Source organism: Erithacus rubecula, assembly GCF_903797595.1.
Source record: "Erithacus rubecula genome assembly, chromosome: 18".
NCBI lineage: Eukaryota > Metazoa > Chordata > Aves > Passeriformes > Muscicapidae > Erithacus > Erithacus rubecula.
The window spans coordinates 791,939-811,896 of record NC_136670.1 but is presented as its reverse complement, the minus strand read 5'-3'; the positions used below and the strand labels follow the sequence as shown (position 1 = coordinate 811,896).

The following is a 19,958-nucleotide window of genomic DNA, read 5'->3' as shown; positions in this document are numbered from 1 at the left end:
CAATTGGAATGGTCCATTTTAAGTCCAAATCTGACTGTCCCATAACAAAAATATGAATATCATGTGGGAGAGAAATCAAATGTACAGCAGGGCCCATTTAGTATTTGCATGTTTCAGAGATCATAAAAAAGCTGAAGGATTTGTTACATCCACTTTCTAAATTATTATTGCTGGACATTCCACTAGCATTCTGTAAGAACACAACACCAACACCCCAAACTTCAGTTCAGTTCACTAATCAAGTATTTCATTAATATTGAAAATGGAGTAACTGGTTCAGCTGCCTTTAACTACTATTCTCTCAACATCTGTTCTCCATTCTATTTTATGGGATTAAAATCACACCATAATTTTGAATGACTGACAGCTGTCAATCAAGTCTATCCTCACACATGATTCCACAGTGTGCAGCACTCAGTATAACCCTGTTACAAGGTCATGTTCACAAATCTCTGCTTTCAGATCCCAGTGTCTGGTTACATCCTGTCTTTCAGATTTAGGTCTCAGCAGCAGAATTTTTAGATACTTACACAGTTCCTTAAGCAAATTATCCTGACTCAGTTAAATTTGTAATCAACACCTATTATGGAAGGACTCCTTGTATCTCAAAAAGTCTCTGCTCTCAGAGTGCTTGGCTGATTGAATCACTCACCATCCCACTCAGAAACATATTTCAATGCTGGATGATAGACATCTGAATAAGCACTTGAAGGCACTCTATACTCTAAGAAATCTTCACCTGCACAAACCATTTGAGAATCCTAGGTTGGCTGTAACCATTTCTGAATCAAACCAGCAATACCAGCATATTATGTCAACCTCTTTCACACATGTCAACAGTGAACTCCCCAATTCATCAGCTGCGTATTTATGGCACAAACAGTTCACTGAGAAACTGCAAACTGCAGTCATGTTTCATCAGCTCTGGTAAGCATGCAGGAGACATACTCAATAGATTGTCCTCAGGAGACTAGCTCTGCACCTCCCCAGGCCTCTTAAAGATTTCCTGCTACTTTGCCACTTCTGTGCCCCTCTTAGCATGAAGTTAACAAGCACCTCAGTGTGCTCACCCACATGGCCACACCAGTCACCTGGCCTTCAAAGGCAGCAGGAGTGGCAGCACAAAAGTCACCTTTTTCCACCTCTCCTTGGGTGATGAGGGGGGTTAAAAAACCCCTCCAATAAACAGGGAAAAAAAAAAAGGCTCATATTTAAGTGTCAAACACAGTGCTTCCAACTTCCTTCTTACTTTCCTCTGTGCTCATCTCCTGTTCTTGCAATGGTCAGGATATTCTTGGTACCATTCCCTTCTCTCTGCTCACAGGGATGCAAACATTTCTACCATTTTATTCTTCCAGAAGGGCAAAGAGGAAACTTTTGCTTCTATTCATTTGAAAACTGAAATTCACATGATCAGATTGCTGGATATGTTTGAAGATATCCAAGGGCGCAAGGAAAGCTTCCTCAACCACTATCAACATATCAAGCTAAGTATGAACGAAATCATTACTTTGTCAACTTTGTCCCCTTAATCTTCCCCACGTGTCTTAAAATCGGAAAAAAATCCAAGTATTCACAAATTTCTGTGTGCAGCTATCTTGTGAAATGCACTACACACAGTTAATGCAGGTTTCCCTGAAAAAAAAATCTTCAAAGAACAAGTATTCAATATTATACCAGTGTCTTCAAAAAAACCAGGTACTGAACAATCTTGTTGTCTAAAGCTGTTTCTTATAAGTGCTCTGAATAGTAATGAATTTTCATTCAAATAAGACCAGATAGAGACTTGTCTAGGTTAGAAACATCCTCACAGATTCACATGACCAAACAAAGATAGACTGAGAAACATAATCCTAAAATTTAAGCAGAGAACAACTACATTTTTAAACGGTTTGGGCTATTTTTGAAAAAAATGAAGGATTTCAACTTCCTTGAATGGCAGAGACTCAAAAGAACTGGCATGAGTGCTCACCATCACATCACCAGTGTGAAAGTTCATTATAATCTCTAGATGCCACACTTGCACATAGGACATGCCCACTGAGTGAGAACAGTGAGGATATATTGATGGATCTCATTCAGACCTTCCCACAAGGAAGGGCAGTGAGGGATGCCCAAGGACAAACAAGATGCTAAGCACTGTCTATCTGCTATGATCAACAGAACAACAGAGCCAGGCAGCTAAGGAGGTGATCTCCACGACACAGACCATCTGTCACAGATACAGTCTAACCTCAGATTTTGTGTTTTTCTCATCACTGTGACTCAAGTTCTTACCAACATCTGAAGGAAAGTGGTGATGCAGTAATCTAGAAGTATGCTGGAAATTATTTATATATTATTTATACACATACAGAATACTAAAATAGATGTACTGTTTCTATAAGCATGTGTGTTTGTGTATACATACATTCCCCCATCCCATTTGGCTGTTACCCACCCACACTACAGCAAATTTCAGTACCAACAGAGTTTACATGATACCACTGAACAGTCAAAGTTGTGAAGTTCTTCAGAGATGTCTAGTAGTAATTGCTGACTACCAGAGTGGGCAAATGCTATAAAATAAACTACCCTAGGTCACTGTGTCTCACATCCACCCCAATCCTCCTCTTTTAACTTTAGGCATCTCAGTGAGTACAACATGACTTAAAATATTGAATGATTTGGACAGACAGGAGTTTAACAGCATTAAGACCTACAACCTTTTCATGACCTTTAAAATTTTCGTGCTTTTTACATTTTATAAATACTACCAACTGACTGGGAAGAATAAATCCCAGCATAGATAGCATACAAACTTACAAAATGTCTGTGAAAAAACACTGCTTACATTTTATGCTGTGCATTTACACAAAATGACTCTCACTAAATGAAGTATACAGAACATTATCAGTTCCTTACAAGGTTTGAAACTTTCCCAAGACTTGTCCATGTTTAACTTGCCATGTTACACAAAAGCCATACCATGTTGAACTCTCTCCCGAGGCCTCCGCAGCGCTCTTGCTATGTGGTTCCTGGTTTGGTCTCTAATAGAATGTCGGTGACTATTTAACACACTTACAGGAGTTGAAGTTCTTCTCCTTTCTACTTTTTCATCTCTATATGGGGTACTCCTGAGGGCTATGTGTGGAGGAGCATCTACAAAGAGAACAAAGACCAAGTCCAAGCTTTAAATACTTTCCAAAGTCAGTCTATTTCAGCAGCAGCAGCAGCTCTGCCAGTCCATGCGGAATTTTTCTGATCAGACATCGCTCAAACTCCATTCTAGCTCTGACAAAAAGGCTAAAACCTCGAGTGCTCTTGTTGGATTTGTTATGGGGTTTTTCTTTAAAAAAAGACACAGGAGATGTCCATGCATTCCCCAAAGCTCAGTTCTTCCAGAAAAACCCATGACTTAGAGAGAAGAAGAAAAAGAGAAAAAGTTCTGTTCAGCAGAGATGAGGGTTGGGTAATTTTTATTAGTTTCTCCAAGAGAAAAGCTGCCAGGTTGGTTTAATTAGAGGAACCACAGCCAGTTCTCAAAAGTGTGCTTCGTACACACACAGAACAGTTCTTAAATACATACACTGCAACAATGGTGTTTCAACCAAGAGTGAGATGCAAGAATTTAGGATCACTACCTAAAATTCATAAAAATCGTAGGATGCAGATATAGCTTCACCTGAGATTCCATTTTTTATTTCACTTAAGTCAAAGTTTCATCCTCCTAACTGCAAGTAACAAGTCCTACTGAAAGACTCCTGGAAAGAAAGACAGAAGAAGAGCAGTGAAGGCGATAAAAGCTAAAGCTGCATGGCAGGTAGGGAAGCAGACTAAACAAGACCAGTGCATTGTTATTTTGAAGTATTACATCAAGTATCTTGGTCAATGAGACCCAGCAGTCAAGATGACAGATTGCTAACATTTATCAAAAATGTCCAGTTCTATTATCACACAAATCTCAAAAGTTCAGAGTATAAGAAAGGCAACTTCTTTTTCATCTGAAGATGAACATTCCACACTTAGACACCTTTAATAAAACAATTGTGAGCAGAACCTGAGAGTGACTGAAAAGTGAAGGGAAAGAGTCCCAGAGAGCACACCTAGGAGAAGAAACTGGATCAAGCACCCCACACTGATCAACATTTCAAGTCAAAGAAACAGCAAGGAACATTAAGACTTGCCATTGTAGAGCTTTCAGAATCATGTGGATCTCTTCAGACAAAATAAACATCAAGACACAGAAATCTGATGACAATTTCCCTGGTCCTGTCTCTCAAGGAACTTAGAAATTAAAGGAAAAAAAATAAATCCAAACTAAAAAGAAAAGCCACTTGCAACTATTTCCACAACCAAACTTATCTTCTAATCATCTGCCCTAGTGCTCTACAGCAGCCTCAAAAGACACAAATTAAATCAAAACCCAATTACCACACAAGACTCTTTAAAAGATGCCTTTTGTCCAGACAGGCAACTCACTGCTGCCTTTCACTAGGTGCATATTTCCCTCAAGTAGAAGTACTAACCCAGAAGATTCTCCTTGATAAATCACCACAGTAAATGTAGGACCTTCCATTTACAACTTGAGTTCTCCTGAAGGAATAAGTAGGAAAAGGTTTCATGGTAATTTTTTTGTTTGGTTGGATTCTCTGGTGCTGTCTTTACCTGTTTGTTTTTAAGTCAGGTCTATTTTGAGTCCTCTGAGGACTTCCATGACTAGGGGTCAAGATACCTTCAGTTCAGATGACAAAAAGGGAAGAAAACTTTTTCCCATGGTACACAGTAGCTGAGAAATAAGATTCAGGTACCACATAATCTCTTTGGGAACACCAGTACCCTAACAAACTCTACTAAATGCAAATGGTTTATTTCAGTACAGAGTGAAAAGTCACATAAACAACCTTTTCTGCAGTGCTCCTTTCTACCACTTTGCAATAACTTTCCAAAATATTTACACAATACCATATCAGTGAAACTCAAAATTACAATACAAAAATCCATACAAACCTGACAGCCTTCATACATTCATAACTTTAAAGTTAGGCCTCCTAACCTTCCCTTCTCCCAACAGCTCAACTCAATCTCATTAATTAACATTTAAGAGTACTGAAGCCACCCCAATCCCACCAGTTTGCAACAGCATAAGGCCTCTGAGCTTACTTCCTGTAAGCTGACATATTTGCACACAACCTCTTGGTGGAATAAAATTGTATTTTGTGTCCACTGGATTTCTGTAGCTTTGTGAGACAATTTATTGGAGATTTTTGCCAAGAATACAGCCTGTCTTTTATGATACACAGGTTAATACACTTCTCTAAGCTTTCTCAGCTAACCATAACATTGTCCCAGGGGCAGGTCAAGGTACTCTCTCATACACTGGAAGCATTTTTTTTTCAGTAACTGACACAAACGCACTAGGTTTTGAAACATCTCTGTTCCACTGACAGGAAAGTTTAAAGGGTCTCTAAAATCTCTGAACACCCTGAAATATATTTTAGAAGTTGTGTTTAAATTTGAGAAGATGGGATTAAAAACCTGAAAATTTATCCTCAACTTTTAGGACAGCAAATATTAAACTGATGCCATGGAGATGCAAACTTATAAGCCTTCCACACTAAAGTGCCCTTTTTCCCCTTCCTTTGGAAGTATAACCCAGTCAGGTCAGTTTATAAAATCACTGCCTAAGGAACAAAGAACAATTATTCATAACAACCACAACTAAGACTTTATATTTAGGCATGTGGTTTTAAAACTTGCACATTTCTCACATTTGTATTTTCTGCATTAGTGCCACTTGCTTCCATCCCCTGGTCTCCCCAAGCCAACCTTAAGTCTCAAAAGGTGTCCTACTCTTCTGCCTCCATGCAGGCACAGGATGGCTGGGTTGTGAGGCTGCATAGATTCCCATGAGGAGCACACAGGGGATCCCTGAGCGTTTCCTAAAGCTGCTTGTGCCAGCCCCATGGAGACACAAACCTGTGTCCCACCTCAGGGAAACCACAAAAGGCATGAAAAGCCTCCTGACAATCTGGGCAATGACATTTTCACTGTCCTTGAACAGCAGTGCTGTGATTAAACATCAGAGCAAATTAATTTCCAGCTCATATGATACTAAATACCATTAACAACAACAGGAGGTATCTTGTTCACAAGATACTGGAGATGAATAGGATTGCTGATTACTTGCCTCCAGCCTTCTTCCATGGAGTTCTTTCAGGTTTCTCTCTCCTAAGCCTGGAAGAAGTATTCACTGTCATATCAAGAGCAGACCCAGAAGCTGTGAAGGATCTGAGAAACTAACATATACAGACCCGAGATACAAAATTCCCTCAACAATGCAGAAACCACATGGATAGAACTTCAGAGAACTTACTACTAAGCACATCAAGGTTCAGTGCCAGACAAGGCAGCAGCTTTCTGTCCCCTAGAGCCCTGATGTAGGACCCCAGGTAAAAAGGTAACTCCACATTTGCAGGAAGCAGAGACTGCATTCCCAAGTATATAAGCCAAAGTTACCAGGCACAGCTATGAGATCACTTGTTGAGAACTTCCACTGGTATTTTCAAGAACTGAAAGACCATGTTTCTTCTTGACTTACAGCCACTCCCACAAAATCAAATGCAGTATTGTCATGATAACGCCAATATAATTGGCAATTCTGCAAACACAGAGGGTGTTTATGTAGATCTTCCCCTGTTGCAAGCACAAAACCCACATTTGTAGATCACTGTGCACGTCCCACTGCCTAGCAGAGGCATCAGTCAGCCAGAATAAAGAGGAAATAGGAAAATTTCCAAAGGATAACCTGACAACCACTACACAACAGGCCACAGGTTCACATGTGAACAGCTGTTAAGGACAATGCCTGAGATGTTTTAAGAGACAAAACAAGTTTGCCAACCCCACCCATACACAATTCAGCTCTTCTCAGTAACAAAAGTAAGGACCAAATACCCGTTTTGTTTACATGCATTCATGTAAAGAATTCATGCATGGAGCCATTTATACAGTAACAGGACACATAGTAATTGACTTTGGTAGCCAGAATTTTCTAAAAATGAGGTTATGTAAAATAATTTAAACCTACTGACAAAACGTTTTTTCCCCCCCTCTTTAAGAGCTTTATATGGACTCCACAGTAGGGACAGATTTTTTACAGTATCCAAATTACAAACTGTAGGCCTGTTCCCTTATTTTCTTCCTCATGGCAAGGAACACAGGAGAGCCAAGAGTGGCAGCAGCTTACCAGACCGAGACTACTGTTCTACATCCAGACTGCAAATCAAAGCCTAATACTAGTGAGAGGAATGTTACATTTGTCTTTACAAACAAACTGTAGATCTGTTGGTAGGTAAAGTTAGCACCTATAGATAAAAGAAACAATGAGAGGGATTACACTGATTGATGAATGGAAAAAGAGATTTGCCTTTACAAACAAACTGTAGGTTTGCTGGTAAATAAAATTGGGTAACAGAAGATGAAAGAAGCAACGGGGAGGGGGAAAACTGAATTCTACAAGAATTAAAAATTAAAAGGGAGGGTTATACATTAGAGGGGAATGTCAGGTGTCAGGCGTTCCGGGAAGTCTGTGCCTCTCGAGTACCTCAGCCAATGGGGAAAGAGAGAGGGAAAAGCGGCCGGGAAAATAGGATAAAAAGGGAGGCTGCGTCCTCCAAAATTCGAGAGATCCCAGGGGAATGCCCCATGGCCTCTCCCTTTATTCGAATAAAGCAAAAAGGACTCCTCTGTCTCCTTTTTGGACATAAACCTCTGGTGTTTGTGGGTTAATTTCCCTTACAAATTGGGGGCTCGTGTCCGGGATATTTCCACCGTCCGGGGCAGCAGGCAGCGGTGGAGCTGAAGGCGCCTCACCCAGTTTCGGTGATCAGCTCCCCTGGGTGCCGGCTGGCACCGGGCGATCGATTGGGTTCCCGAGACTGTCCAGGAGACAGACGAGTGGCGGACCAGGGGGGTCCGTGAAGAGTCCGCAGGGAAGGACCACTGAAAATCTCACCGGTGAGTAAAATGGGATCCTCGGGGAAGAGGTACACCTGGGAGGGCGCCCATGGAGGGCAGCACAGGTGAAACAGAGAAACCCATGGAGGGCAGCACAGGTGAAACAGGGAAACCCATGGAGGGTAGCACAGGTACACCTGGGAGGGCGCCCATGGAGGGCAGCACAGGTGAAACGGGGAAACCCATGGAGGGCAGCACAGGTGAAACAGGGAAACCCATGGAGGGTAGCACAGGTACACCTGGGAGGGCGCCCATGGAGGGCAGCACAGGTGAAACGGGGAACCCATGGAGGGTTGGAAGGGTGAAGCCGGGAAAGGGACGCTGCAAAAAGGATCCCATAATACCCTCGGAGAGTCCCTTGGGGAGAATGCTGAGGTCTTGGGACAGATTGTATATTCACCCGGAAGTAACTATGGGAATTATGATAAAATATTGTTATTTTGTGTGACCAGAGTATAAGTTGTCAAAGGGGCTTATAAGGCCATGTTATATAGATGCCCTGGGGGGGCAACAAGTGAGGTCGAGAAGGGGTCTCGATAATCCATGCCCTGGGGGGGCAATACGGGAAATTGAGAAGGGATCTCAATAGTCCATGCCCTGGGGGGCAAAAAGGGGAGTCGAGAGAGGGTCTCGACAGCGGCGGATGGATGGAGAGTGTTTGTGTGTTGGAAGAGAATTGAGGAGGAGTGTGTGATAGGTATGGGTGAGGCAATGAGCAGCAGGTCCGAGCACGGAGCTGCGGGACCAGGAACACGGGCTGGGGCTGTGGGGCTGCCGGGGCTCAGCGCGGGGCTGTGCCTGACCCCGCCAGCCCCGGGCAGGGCCAGCAGTGTCCACTGGCCCCCGTGAGGCTCGGGGTGCCCCGGCCCCGTAAGGTTTGGGGTGCCCAGCCGCCTGCGATGCTGCGGGCCGTGCTCGCTGGGAGCATCGGTGGGGGAGGAGCTGTGTTTGCACTGTGACAGGACGCAAACTGACTCTGTTATACCGTGTGTGATAAAGAAAGGGAGAACGAGAATAAAGGAATATATGGGAAATGCAGATTGTACGTGAAGAGATTAGGATTCTGTTTTAAGGATTTTGTGAGTTTTGCTGGAAAATACAAGTAATACAGGGAAAGGCATGGGAATTTGCTAAATGTGTGGGAGGGGTTTAAAAAGCATGAGTTTCTGATTGCTCCTCATTGTGACTGTAATTTACTGGGAAGAGATTTGATGACTAGAATGGGAAAGCAAATTAGTTTTGTGAAAAGTAACAAGAGTAAAAAAAAAAAAAAAAAAAAAAAAAAAAAAAATGTAACACAGAGTCTGTGTTACTGTCTGTAATATCTTTATGTTAAATGTCTGGTAAGATTTATGCTGAAATGCAGCTGCAGAGATATACGAAGTTTGTTTAGGCAAGCTGTGCAGAAAATATTAAGAGTTTACTCCACCCTCAGGAGTTAAGCTGTTGCAATATGTAGATGATTTGCTGTTATAGGGGGAGCAGAAAGAGGTGGTTGAGGAGAGAGTCAGATATTTGGGACACCTTCTGACTGAGGAGTTGCAGTGTGTTAGTCCAGAAGGAGTGCAGGGGATTTTTGCCCCAGACTGACAAGGAGTTGCGGAAATTTTTGGAGTTGGTGGGGGACGGCGGAGCTTGGATCGAGGATTTTTCTGTTGTGGCTAGACCTTTGTGTAACTTTTTAACCCAGAGCGGTCCTGGTGTTGTGATGTGGACACCAGAAGTGGAGCAGTGCTTTGGAAAATTGAGGGATGGATTAGTTGGTGCTCTGGTCTTGGCTCTTCTGGACGCAGAAAAGGAATTTCAACTACATGTGGGTGTTGAGCTGGGTCATGCTAAAGGAATTTTCGTGTAAGAGAATAAGGAACACAGAAGCCTGTCGCCTGTTTTTCTGAGTTGTTAACCCAGTGGCCAGAGGCTGGCTCCATTGTCTGCAGAAACTGTGACCACAGCTCTGATAGGGGCTGACAAGGGGAGGGTATGTGATTGTAAAAAGTTTAGCACCAGATTAAAGCTTTGTTAACTGAGAGAGTCTCTATGTGGATGACGAGTGCTCGATTATTACAATATGAATCTTGTTTAATGGAACAGGAGGATTTAGAATTTAAAAATGGGGAAAATTTTAATCCAGCCTCCTGTTTGAATGGCCCCGAAGAAAGGGGGAGACAGGAGGAAAGCCATGATTGTATCCAGGTTATAGATCTCCAGACTAGAGCTAGGGAAGATTTGAGAGATAATCCCTGGCCTGAGGGAGAGAATGTGTTCATCGATGGGTCGTCAAGAGTAATAAACGGGAAGGGTTTTACAGGATACTCTATCGCGAATGGCAAACAATTAAAGGAAGGGGGGAGGTTACCGCCCACCTGGTCAGCCCAGACAGCTGAGCTGTATGCGCTGATCAGAGCCTGTGAGTTATACTGGGATAAGACAGTGAATGTTTTTACCGATTCTAAATATGCTTATGAGGTGATACATGCATTTGGGAAACTGTGGGAAGAACGAGGTTTATTAAATTCTAGGGGAGAGACGTTCGCCCATGAAAACTTGGTCTCTCACCTATTGGAGGTGATGAGTTTGCCAAAGGGGGTGGCAGTGGTCCACATTGTGGGGCATCAGGCAGGGTGCTCGGGGCGGGGGGCAATGGGAGGCCGATTGGCTGATGGGGAGGCTCGGAGAGCTGCGTTGTTGCCAGAGGTCTCTGGGATCCTCCCCTTGCTCCCAGTGGCTGCACCGCTGCCAGAGAGTCTGTCTTTCCCACCAGAGGAACTCGAGATAATTAGGGGGAGTGGGGCAGAAGAAATAGGAAACAATTGGTTTACAAGGGATGGGAGGCAGTGGATCCCAAAAGCTCTGGCCTTACAATTGTTAAAACAACTTCATGAAGGGAGTCACTGGGGCTCTCGAGGGTTGGCAGAAGCCTTCCTAAAAATGTATGCTGCTGTGGGTCTTTTTAGCTTGGCAAAACGAACTATTGAGGGTTGTTTGACTTGTGCTAAAACCAATAACAAGGTTACAAAGAAACTTGCCAGGGGAGGGAGGCCTTGGGCTGTAGGTCCCTTCCAGAGATGTCAGGTGGATTTTACTGAAATGCCCCGAGTGGCAAGGTTTAAATATCTTCCGGTAATAGTATGTCAATTAACAGGCTGGCCAGAAGCATTCCCTACTGTTTCAGCAACTACAGGATTAGTTGTTAAAGTATTTCTGGAACAAATAATTCCAAAATATGGAATTGTGGAAGCAATAGACTCAGATAGGAGAACTCATATTACAGGAAAAATTCTTCAAGGAGTTATGGCTGCTTTAGGGATACAATGGAACCTGCACACCCCCTGGCACCCCCAAAGTTCGGGTCGGGTTGAAAGAATGAATGGAGAAATAAAGAAACACCTTCTGAAGCTGGTGATAGAAACCAAGATGCCGTGGGTATGGCTCCTGCCCCTGGCTTTGGAAGAATAAGGGCCAGATCCAGGGAAGATATTCAATTATCTCCCTTTGAGTTAATGTTTGGAATTCCTTATCCTTGCAACTCTCAGCCTAGTGGGGGGATAGAGATAAGTGATGTGTATTTGAAGCATTATGTGTCTCGGGTACTGTCTCTTGTGAAATCTCTTCGACAGGAGGCTCAGCTGGCACAGACCCTGCCTTTGGACTTTGCTGTTCACAACATCCAGCCAGGAGATTGGGTCCTAGTTAAGGAGTATAAAGAAGCACCACTGGTGGTGAAGTGGCGTGGACCTTTCCAGGTGTTGCTGACCACAGAAACAGCCGTCAAGACAGCTGAACATGGGTGGACCCATCACACTCGGGTCAAGGTCTCTAAGGCCCCAGAGATTTGGACATCTCAGCTGGAGGAGAAGGACGGGAAGCCGCAGGGGCGGACTGGAGCAGCAGCAAGTGCGTCGACATCGAGGGAAGCCTCGTGTGCCTACCCACAGACTGCCTGCTAAAATAAGTTTGTGTGGGCATCCCACCTCTCGGATCTCCAGTCACTGGGGGGCCAGCCCTTTGCTGTCACTGTTTTCCTTTATATTAAGCTGTTTCTGTGCCTTCACTCACCACAGGTGCAGAAGACAACGTGAAAGTAAAAATTAGGTTAGGGAATTACATAACCCAGTTAGAATGTTTCTCTTAATGATCTTACCTTTATACTGTCAGTTAGGATGGGGCCAGGAATGGGAAAATAAGTTTTTAACCTTAGAAGAAGAAGTAGCAAAAACCTTTAACCTTAGCAATTGCTGGGTCTGTGGGGGGGGCCAGGAGGATCTGAAAACTGGCCATGGGTGGCCAGCCCAGTCAAACCTAAATGGTGGGTTAGCACCCTGAGTGAAGTCCATAATGGAACAGGATTCTGGGATGAAGAAGGAAGTCCATGGCGGCTTCATTCTTCTGAAAGAGGCACTTATTGTCTAAATAGAACAGGAAGCATATACGTGGGGAAAAGTGTTTGTGACTGGACTTTATCTTTGGATTTAGATTGTTGGACCCCCAAATGCCTTCCTTATGATTGTTCCAGATATCAGGGCAGATGGAATCAAACTCATGTTAAGCTCTCAAATGGTAGCTGGGTAAAGTGTTCCTACCATTCTTACCAGAAAGATTTGGAAGGCTGTAAAGCAGTGGGGAGGGATAAGGTTTTTTTGACTCCTAATTTTAAAGCTGCCCCCGAGATAATTCCACAAGTAGGACACATGTTGTTCGTGACTATCAGTGGAAGTGGCAACACTGGAATGGAACTTGAACTCTTTTTAGCAGGTTCTGGTCCCAATCTAATAAAACAGATCTGGGATGTAACTGCAGCTGGAAACCTCATGTGGGAGCATGGAAGTGCAAATACTGTGATTCTTATGGTGGGGCAACTATTCTTGCGGGACCACTAGGCCCAGGAAGCAAGCTGTATTTTGACCCCCCAGTAGATCATGAAAATTGGGAAGGTCCCTTTGCCAACGGGATGTGGGCTTTAAAGGGGCATTACTGGATTTGTGGCCAACATGCCTATCGCAGGTTACCCCCAAACTGGTCAGGAATATGTTATGTGGGGTATATCAGACCTCTGTTCTTTCTGCTACCACAAGTTCAGGGAAACCAGTTAGGAATCAAGGTATATGATGATCTAATCAGGGAAAAGAGGTCAATTGGTGTATTCTTGGCTGGGGGGAGCAGCCAAAAGTGGGGTAATGATGAGTGGCCAGCTGAACAAATCATACAACACTATGGCCCAGCCACTTGGAATCCTAGTGAATTAATATCAGGTGCCAGAGAACCCATTTATAATTTAAATCGGATAATTAGGTTACAAGCTGTCTTTGAAATAGTAAGTAACCAGACAGCTACAGCTCTTGACCTTCTTGCTGACCAATCTACTCAGATGAGAAATGCAGTATTTCAACACCGGATGGTATTAGACTACTTATTAGCAAAAGAAAGGGGTGTGTGTGGCAAATTAAATGACTCAAACTGCTGTTTGCAAATAAATGACAATAGAAAAGTGGTGAAACAAATAGCAAAAGGAATAAGAAAGTTAGCTCATGTACCTGTCCAAACATAGAAAGGATGGGAATGGGACATGTTTTCATGGCTACCTGGTGGACTGTGGGTTAAACAACTGCTTTTTTTTCCTCTTATGTGCTGTAGCAACTCTAGTCTTTTTACCATGCATGATCCCTTGCTTAATACAACTTATTCAACATGTGATCAAGGGGATGCAAGTTATAGCCATGCCTACTGATCCAGAGATGGCTACAAAAGGACAGAAATTGATGTCATTGCAAATAATTGCAAAACCAAAAAGGACACAAGAACAAGAAATTAAGACAATGATAGCTAAAGTTTGTAAAGACAATTACTAAAAATAAAAGAGGAGGGATTGAGAGGAATGTTACATTTGTCTTTACAAACAAACTGTAGATCTGTTGGTAGGTAAAGTTAGCACCTATAGATAAAAGAAACAATGAGAGGGATTACACTGATTGATGAATGGAAAAAGAGATTTGCCTTTACAAACAAACTGTAGGTTTGCTGGTAAATAAAATTGGGTAACAGAAGATGAAAGAAGCAACGGGGAGGGGGAAAACTGAATTCTGCAAGAATTAAAAATTAAAAGGGAGGGTTATACATTAGAGGGGAATGTCAGGTGTCAGGCGTTCCGGGAAGTCTGTGCCTCTCGAGTACCTCAGCCAATGGGGAAAGAGAGAGGGAAAAGCGGCCGGGAAAATAGGATAAAAAGGGAGGCTGTGTCCTCCAAAAATTCGAGAGATCCCAGGGGAATGCCCCATGGCCTCTCCCTTTATTCGAATAAAGCAAAAAGGACTCCTCTGTCTCCTTTTTGGACATAAACCTCTGGTGTTTGTGGGTTAATTTCCCTTACACTAGTAACAATGTTTCTGAAGTCCCAAAACTGAGCTACACTATGTCCTAGGAGTCAATGGGAATCAACTCACGAGCTCGAGCTCGCTGTCAGTACAACTGTGCAAACAGCAGCACTAAGTAGTTATTAGGAGCATTAAGAGCACACCAATCACCTCAGATGGCACTTCTGTGCAACTCCTGGTTGCTCACCAGGTTTGTGTCTCCTGAGAGATCTTCAGCATCCAGCCAGTGCAGAGCTTTGCCAAGGGATAATGTGGGGGCACATCAGCTCTGCAAGCACTCAAGTTTTCACTTTCAGATTACAGCAAATACGTTCAGCAAAAAGGCACAAACTACTTGTTAGCAAATCTCCAAATAAACAGATTTCACTAAAAAGATGAAAGAGACACCAATCCAGAAAAACTCCAAGTCAAGATGTCAAAATTATGACTTGCAGGTACAAAGAAAGAAATGAAGCTATTCTATAGCCCCATGCCCTTGGAGTGGTCTAGGTCAGGAAAAAACAATTTTTATAGGTCAGGAAACAACAATCTTTATTAAGAATAACCTTTTGCAGGCACTTTATACAAAATGACTTGGACAGACAGATGTGTCTGAAAGAGAAAACTGGTACCTTCAGAGGAAATGGTTTATAGCCTCTGCAGGGCACAAGTCACAGTATGGGATGATGTACTTCAAAAATAAACTAAGGGGGTTTGCAGCAAAAGAGAAGGGACCACAAAGAAAAAAGCCTGTCTTAAGGTTAAGGGGTATGGGTACACAATCCAGTTGTATTTCATTATTATAGTAATCAGTAGGTAATTAAGAGACAAATTTTCACGGCTACTGTACCACATTTAATTTCCAAATTATAATTCTGATAGAGCATGGCTATTTGAACTAGCACAAAAATCTAAGGAACTCTGTCATCCAAGACCAACACTGAAGTCATCTGCAGAACAGACTCAAAAAGCCTCTTTTAGGCTCATGCATTCACATACACTTGTGCTGATCTCGATTCTCCTGACAGAGGCTGCAGGTGGCTCCGCAATGCAGCTGCTGAGGTGCAATGCAACCTGAGAGCAGGGAGCAGGAACACCTGCATCTCCTATAGCCCAGGGGACACATCAACTGCCTTCTTCTATGAAAGGACAATCCTGAGGACCAAAGGAACAGCAACTCAAGGAGGTAAGTATTGTAACATGCACTTAGGGGAAGATCTGCTTCATCATGATTTCATACTACTTCCTGATAAATTTAAGAAAGGCATTGCCTGAACACATCCAGTAGCTATGAAGTCCTAGTCATTCTGTTCAGGCATATTCTGTAAGGCATATGTAAGACATAAGCTGCCAGCAATGGCAGCTCCTTCCTCTCTGTTCAGAGCAACTACAGAATTCAGAGACCTATCTGTCAAGCGTGCCACTGCAAAGACAAGGTTCTTCTTTGGAAAAAGGGGGAGACTGTTTAAAAGTTCAAATCAGTCCCACATTAACCTTCCCAGCTCACTCAAGCCTTGATTTCGATGTCAAGTAGCACAATTTACGTATCAGAAACTGTAATTTCACTCTCCACTTCAGTGCAAAGCAACTATATTTAAATTGTTCTTTCCCAAATCCTACATTGTCACTGAAGACCACTTACATGCATTCTTCTTTTCTATATGTTAAAATTTTAATTTAAAGCACTGCAAAGAAAAGGTTTTCCTACTGCTCTAAATGTTGCATATTATCCTACAACTTTAGAAGCAGTAAGTACTTCCACTTTAAATTCAGCACCAGACAACCCCCACCATTTATTTTATGTGTAGCAGAAAGAGTGAGGAGTCCCACAAGACTAAAATAAAACTTGTGAGATAAGTGTGACAAAGCTTCTAAAGCAAGAGCATCTTCAAGTTTATGGAATAACAAAAATCATGATTGCTGAAAAATTTATCTGTTAGAAATTGCCACCATTTCTTAAGCACTAAAATCTACCCAATACAGTGAAGAACAAGAAAAGAACATCTGTGCCAAAAAGTAAAATTATTTAAATATATTCTTTCCAAACGGGAGAATTTTTGCTCACAAAAGGATTGTAAAGATGAAAAGAATACCCACCACACACCAGAATAAATTATTGATTCAAAAGCTTTCACTCTACGCAGTACCTCCTGAAAAGCCTTTGGAAAAGGTGCTGTAAATATTCAGCAGACAGTAAGTCTTGCCTAGAAGACTGGATTTCTCTACATGCCATTAAGACAGAAGAACAGAACTTCAAATACTACAGTAAGAGCTCACTAACCTCATTAACTCTGCTTTCAACTGTCTAGCACCACCAAACAAAAATCAGGGAAATTAAGAACACACTGAGTTAGAAAACAATAGCACTTAGTATCAGATATAACTAATACATAATGAGATTACTTTTCCTCATCAAGAAAAATGTACTGCAGCTCCACAGCAGCAGGCTTCAACTGTGAAGGTGACTTAAGAACTTTACAGCCCCCTCTTCCACCTTGATGCAATGTTCTGCAGCTGTGAGCACACCCCAGGTACTCTGCAGAGAGCCACTATGAAGCACCTCATGGAAATGATTCAGGTGCAAAGTATCCATCCACAAATGGGGAATTAGAGCAATGGGGGCTTAAAATAAGCAAACACAGTTACATCTTAGCTCAACAAGGAATTACCTACCAGTGATGGTGATGCATCTCACTGTATGAACTTGGAGGAAAGGATAAATGGAGGGGTCAAGATCTTGAGCCACTTGCATTCAAGACAATCACAATAAAACAACTTCTCAAATCAAAGGAATTACACAGTTTTAAAGAGGCAAATAGAAGTCTGGTTATTGAAAAGCCCATGACATGCACAAAGCCTGTTTTGATCACTTTGCAGCTGTCAGCAGCCAGTCTTCACACCATGCTCATCTCAGGTATGTTCCCCCAGGAAACACTTGGGTTCAATTAAGCTGCATGCAGAGTACAATGCATACAAAGCATTATAGCCTAATGCATTTAAAGAACTCTTTCCCTACCTAATCCAAGCTTATGACTCTGTATTATTTAAAGATACAGGAGTATCTGGGGTTCACAAGTAGTAACAGTTTGTAAAGTCACACTTATCTTGTTAAGAACAAGCAGTGCACCTCAAATGAAAAGCCATTTTCTGGACTCTAAGAAAAGCAGCTGTGAAGCAAAGTAAGGCAGGATCTATCCTGCTGTAGTGAGCTGAAGCTCTGTAAGCAACTTGCAAGACTTTGAAATTCTTAAAGTATTAATTAAAGATCAACTGCAAAGACAAAAAGCATTAGGGAATTCAGCAAGGAGAAAGATGGATTTTATAAAAAAGACCCAGTGAAAAGACAAGACATTACTAATTTTACAGACTTGCAGTACACAGAGACATCAGTCCACAAGAGCCAAGTCTGGACAGGTTATCAACAACCACTGCAGTTCACATTAGACCCGGATTGCCACTCTGGTGTCATGCCAGGCAGAGAGTGCTTCAGAGAATGAGGGTTAAACAGAAGTGAATGTGATTTTGTAGACTGCAAAGCAGTTAAAACTCACTTTTTTATGGCTAACCACTAAGTTTTTATTCCTTTCCACTGACCATCTGTTGTGTGAAAATCATCTTCAATCACAGTTGAAACAACTGCACTTGTTAAATACTAGGATTTTTCATCCCACAGAACAGTACATACTGCAGAAACTAGTACTGGATTTCCAGCCAGGTATGCACTTGAAGATAGTAAAGTACAGATAAGTCAAAACCTAAAGACAAGGAAGAAATGGGAGAGAACTGGAGGTACCCAAACTGTTCTCTAATACAGAAAAGGACAGAAGCCTCCAACCAATACTATTTGTAAGCCAGAGAAAAAAAATCAAGTCAAATTCAGAGAACTGTGTTTTTTAAAAGGGAACAAGTGAGCTGCTACAGAAAAATAAGAGAAGCTGCATAGTAGGATCTTTACCAGAACATGATCTTCAATTCCAGAAGAAGAAACATCCTCATACCTTTCTACAACATGATGTACATACATATTATGCTTCTTCTCCACAAAGAAGCATGCCAAGACAACCCTAAAAGGGAGTCCTTCAACCCAAAAGAAAATTGATTTCTGGTATTTTCTGCCTGTACTGTCTGCTGCTGTTTAAAAAAAGAAAGAGATCAGCACCATACTTACACAGTGAACCAGCTGTGGTCCGTCCTCTTTTTGACCTCTCTTGATTAGCTTTTTCAGAAGCCAAAGAAGCTCTGGTTTGAATATTTCTTTTTACAGGGCTCTGCTGTGATTCTGCAGCCTTCTCCACTCCATGAAAGTATTTCATGTGGTAATGCAATAACTTGGCTTTGCGGAAGGATTTTGAACAGTCCAAGAACTTGCATCTAAACTTGTGATCTTGGTCAACAGTTGCAGCTTTTTTTGATGCAAGAAAATCTGTTCTCCTACAAGGTTTTGTTACTGTAAGAACAAAACAGATAAATTGCCCCATGCATATGCTATATTTACCAAACGGTTTCCTAAACTTAAACAGCAAACTGAAATGAAGTAATCATGCATTCACACATATTAGCTATGAAATGCTAAAAATGAAATGTTAATGTCTTATCTGCCTTTAAGAACAGTAACTTTAAAGGGAGAACTCTACTCTACACTGCTCATAAAAACTGTTTTTATGAATAAGTTACAGTATTTTGCTTCCTTGAGTCCTTGCCCAACACCTGGTATCACTGTATAGTGCTTCTGAAGGGGAAAGACTGAATCACACAGAGATTACATCCCTAAATCCAAACTCTAAAGATTATTCATTCACAACGATTCACACCTTTGGTGCAACTAGAAAACAGTTTTGCTTCTCTGCTTACAGTTACTTTGCTACCTGCTTTCTGGGTGCACAGTCCCACCACCAAAGCCTGGTTACTTCCAAAGAAAGAGAAACAGTACTTCAGAACATTTCTGAAGTAAAATTTAAATTTATTTCAATTTTTAAGCAGCAATGCAAACCAAAACTGCTTGTATCTGTTACAAAGTGTTCCTTATGAGCTACACTTAGTTTCTCAAAAAAAGCAATGAAAGTCTAAAGATTCAAATGCAAGAACAATTTCAGGCATCTATTCCACAGAGCAGTGCTGTGCAACCCAGGGCAGTACCTATAATGAATTTTATAAACTTTTAGTTTATCTTCTTGCTAAGAAACATACAAAAGGAACATTTTGAATTAAATCAGACTGCTGTCACCAGTATCTGTATTCAGTACAACACATGACAAGTAAAAATGAGGAAACAGATCTAAAAAGATCTAGGCAATTACCCATCACTAATGCACATACAGCACTGAAAAATCCTTTTCCAGGTAGAAGACAATGGAAGGGGGGTATCAAAAAAAAAAAAACCACACAACAGCTTCCAAATACTGTTTTCCACTTTGCTTTACTGTACTGAAGTGTTATTTCCATATTTATAAGTTTTCAATTTTCAGGATTAAGAAACAAGTGTTTAGCTTTAAGACCCAAACCTAGCAACAGTGACTAAAACTGAAAATGAAGATACTATGAATGAAAATTAAGATACTATATTAGAAGAGCTGTAAACAATGGACAAAAGTACCCAGAAATATTATGAACAAG

The 19,958-nt window shown here is 41.8% G+C and overlaps 1 protein-coding gene across 2 annotated transcripts in view; it reads right to left on the bottom strand.

Moving 5' to 3' along the window:
* The window catches only part of PHF20 (PHD finger protein 20), a 75,662-nt gene that overhangs the window by 22,212 nt on the left and 33,492 nt on the right, over positions 1-19,958 (bottom strand). Inside the window, exons 12-13 of one of the 2 annotated variants that reach the window (XM_079321804.1) lie at positions 18,514-18,792; positions 2,968-3,141 (exon numbers count right to left, since the gene is read on the bottom strand). The exons of the other annotated variant lie outside the window; for it this stretch is intronic. Coding sequence (XP_079177930.1) covers positions 2,968-3,141; positions 18,514-18,792 — 453 coding nt within the window. The remainder of the gene's footprint in view (positions 1-2,967; positions 3,142-18,513; positions 18,793-19,958) is intronic. 2 annotated transcript variants of the gene reach the window in all.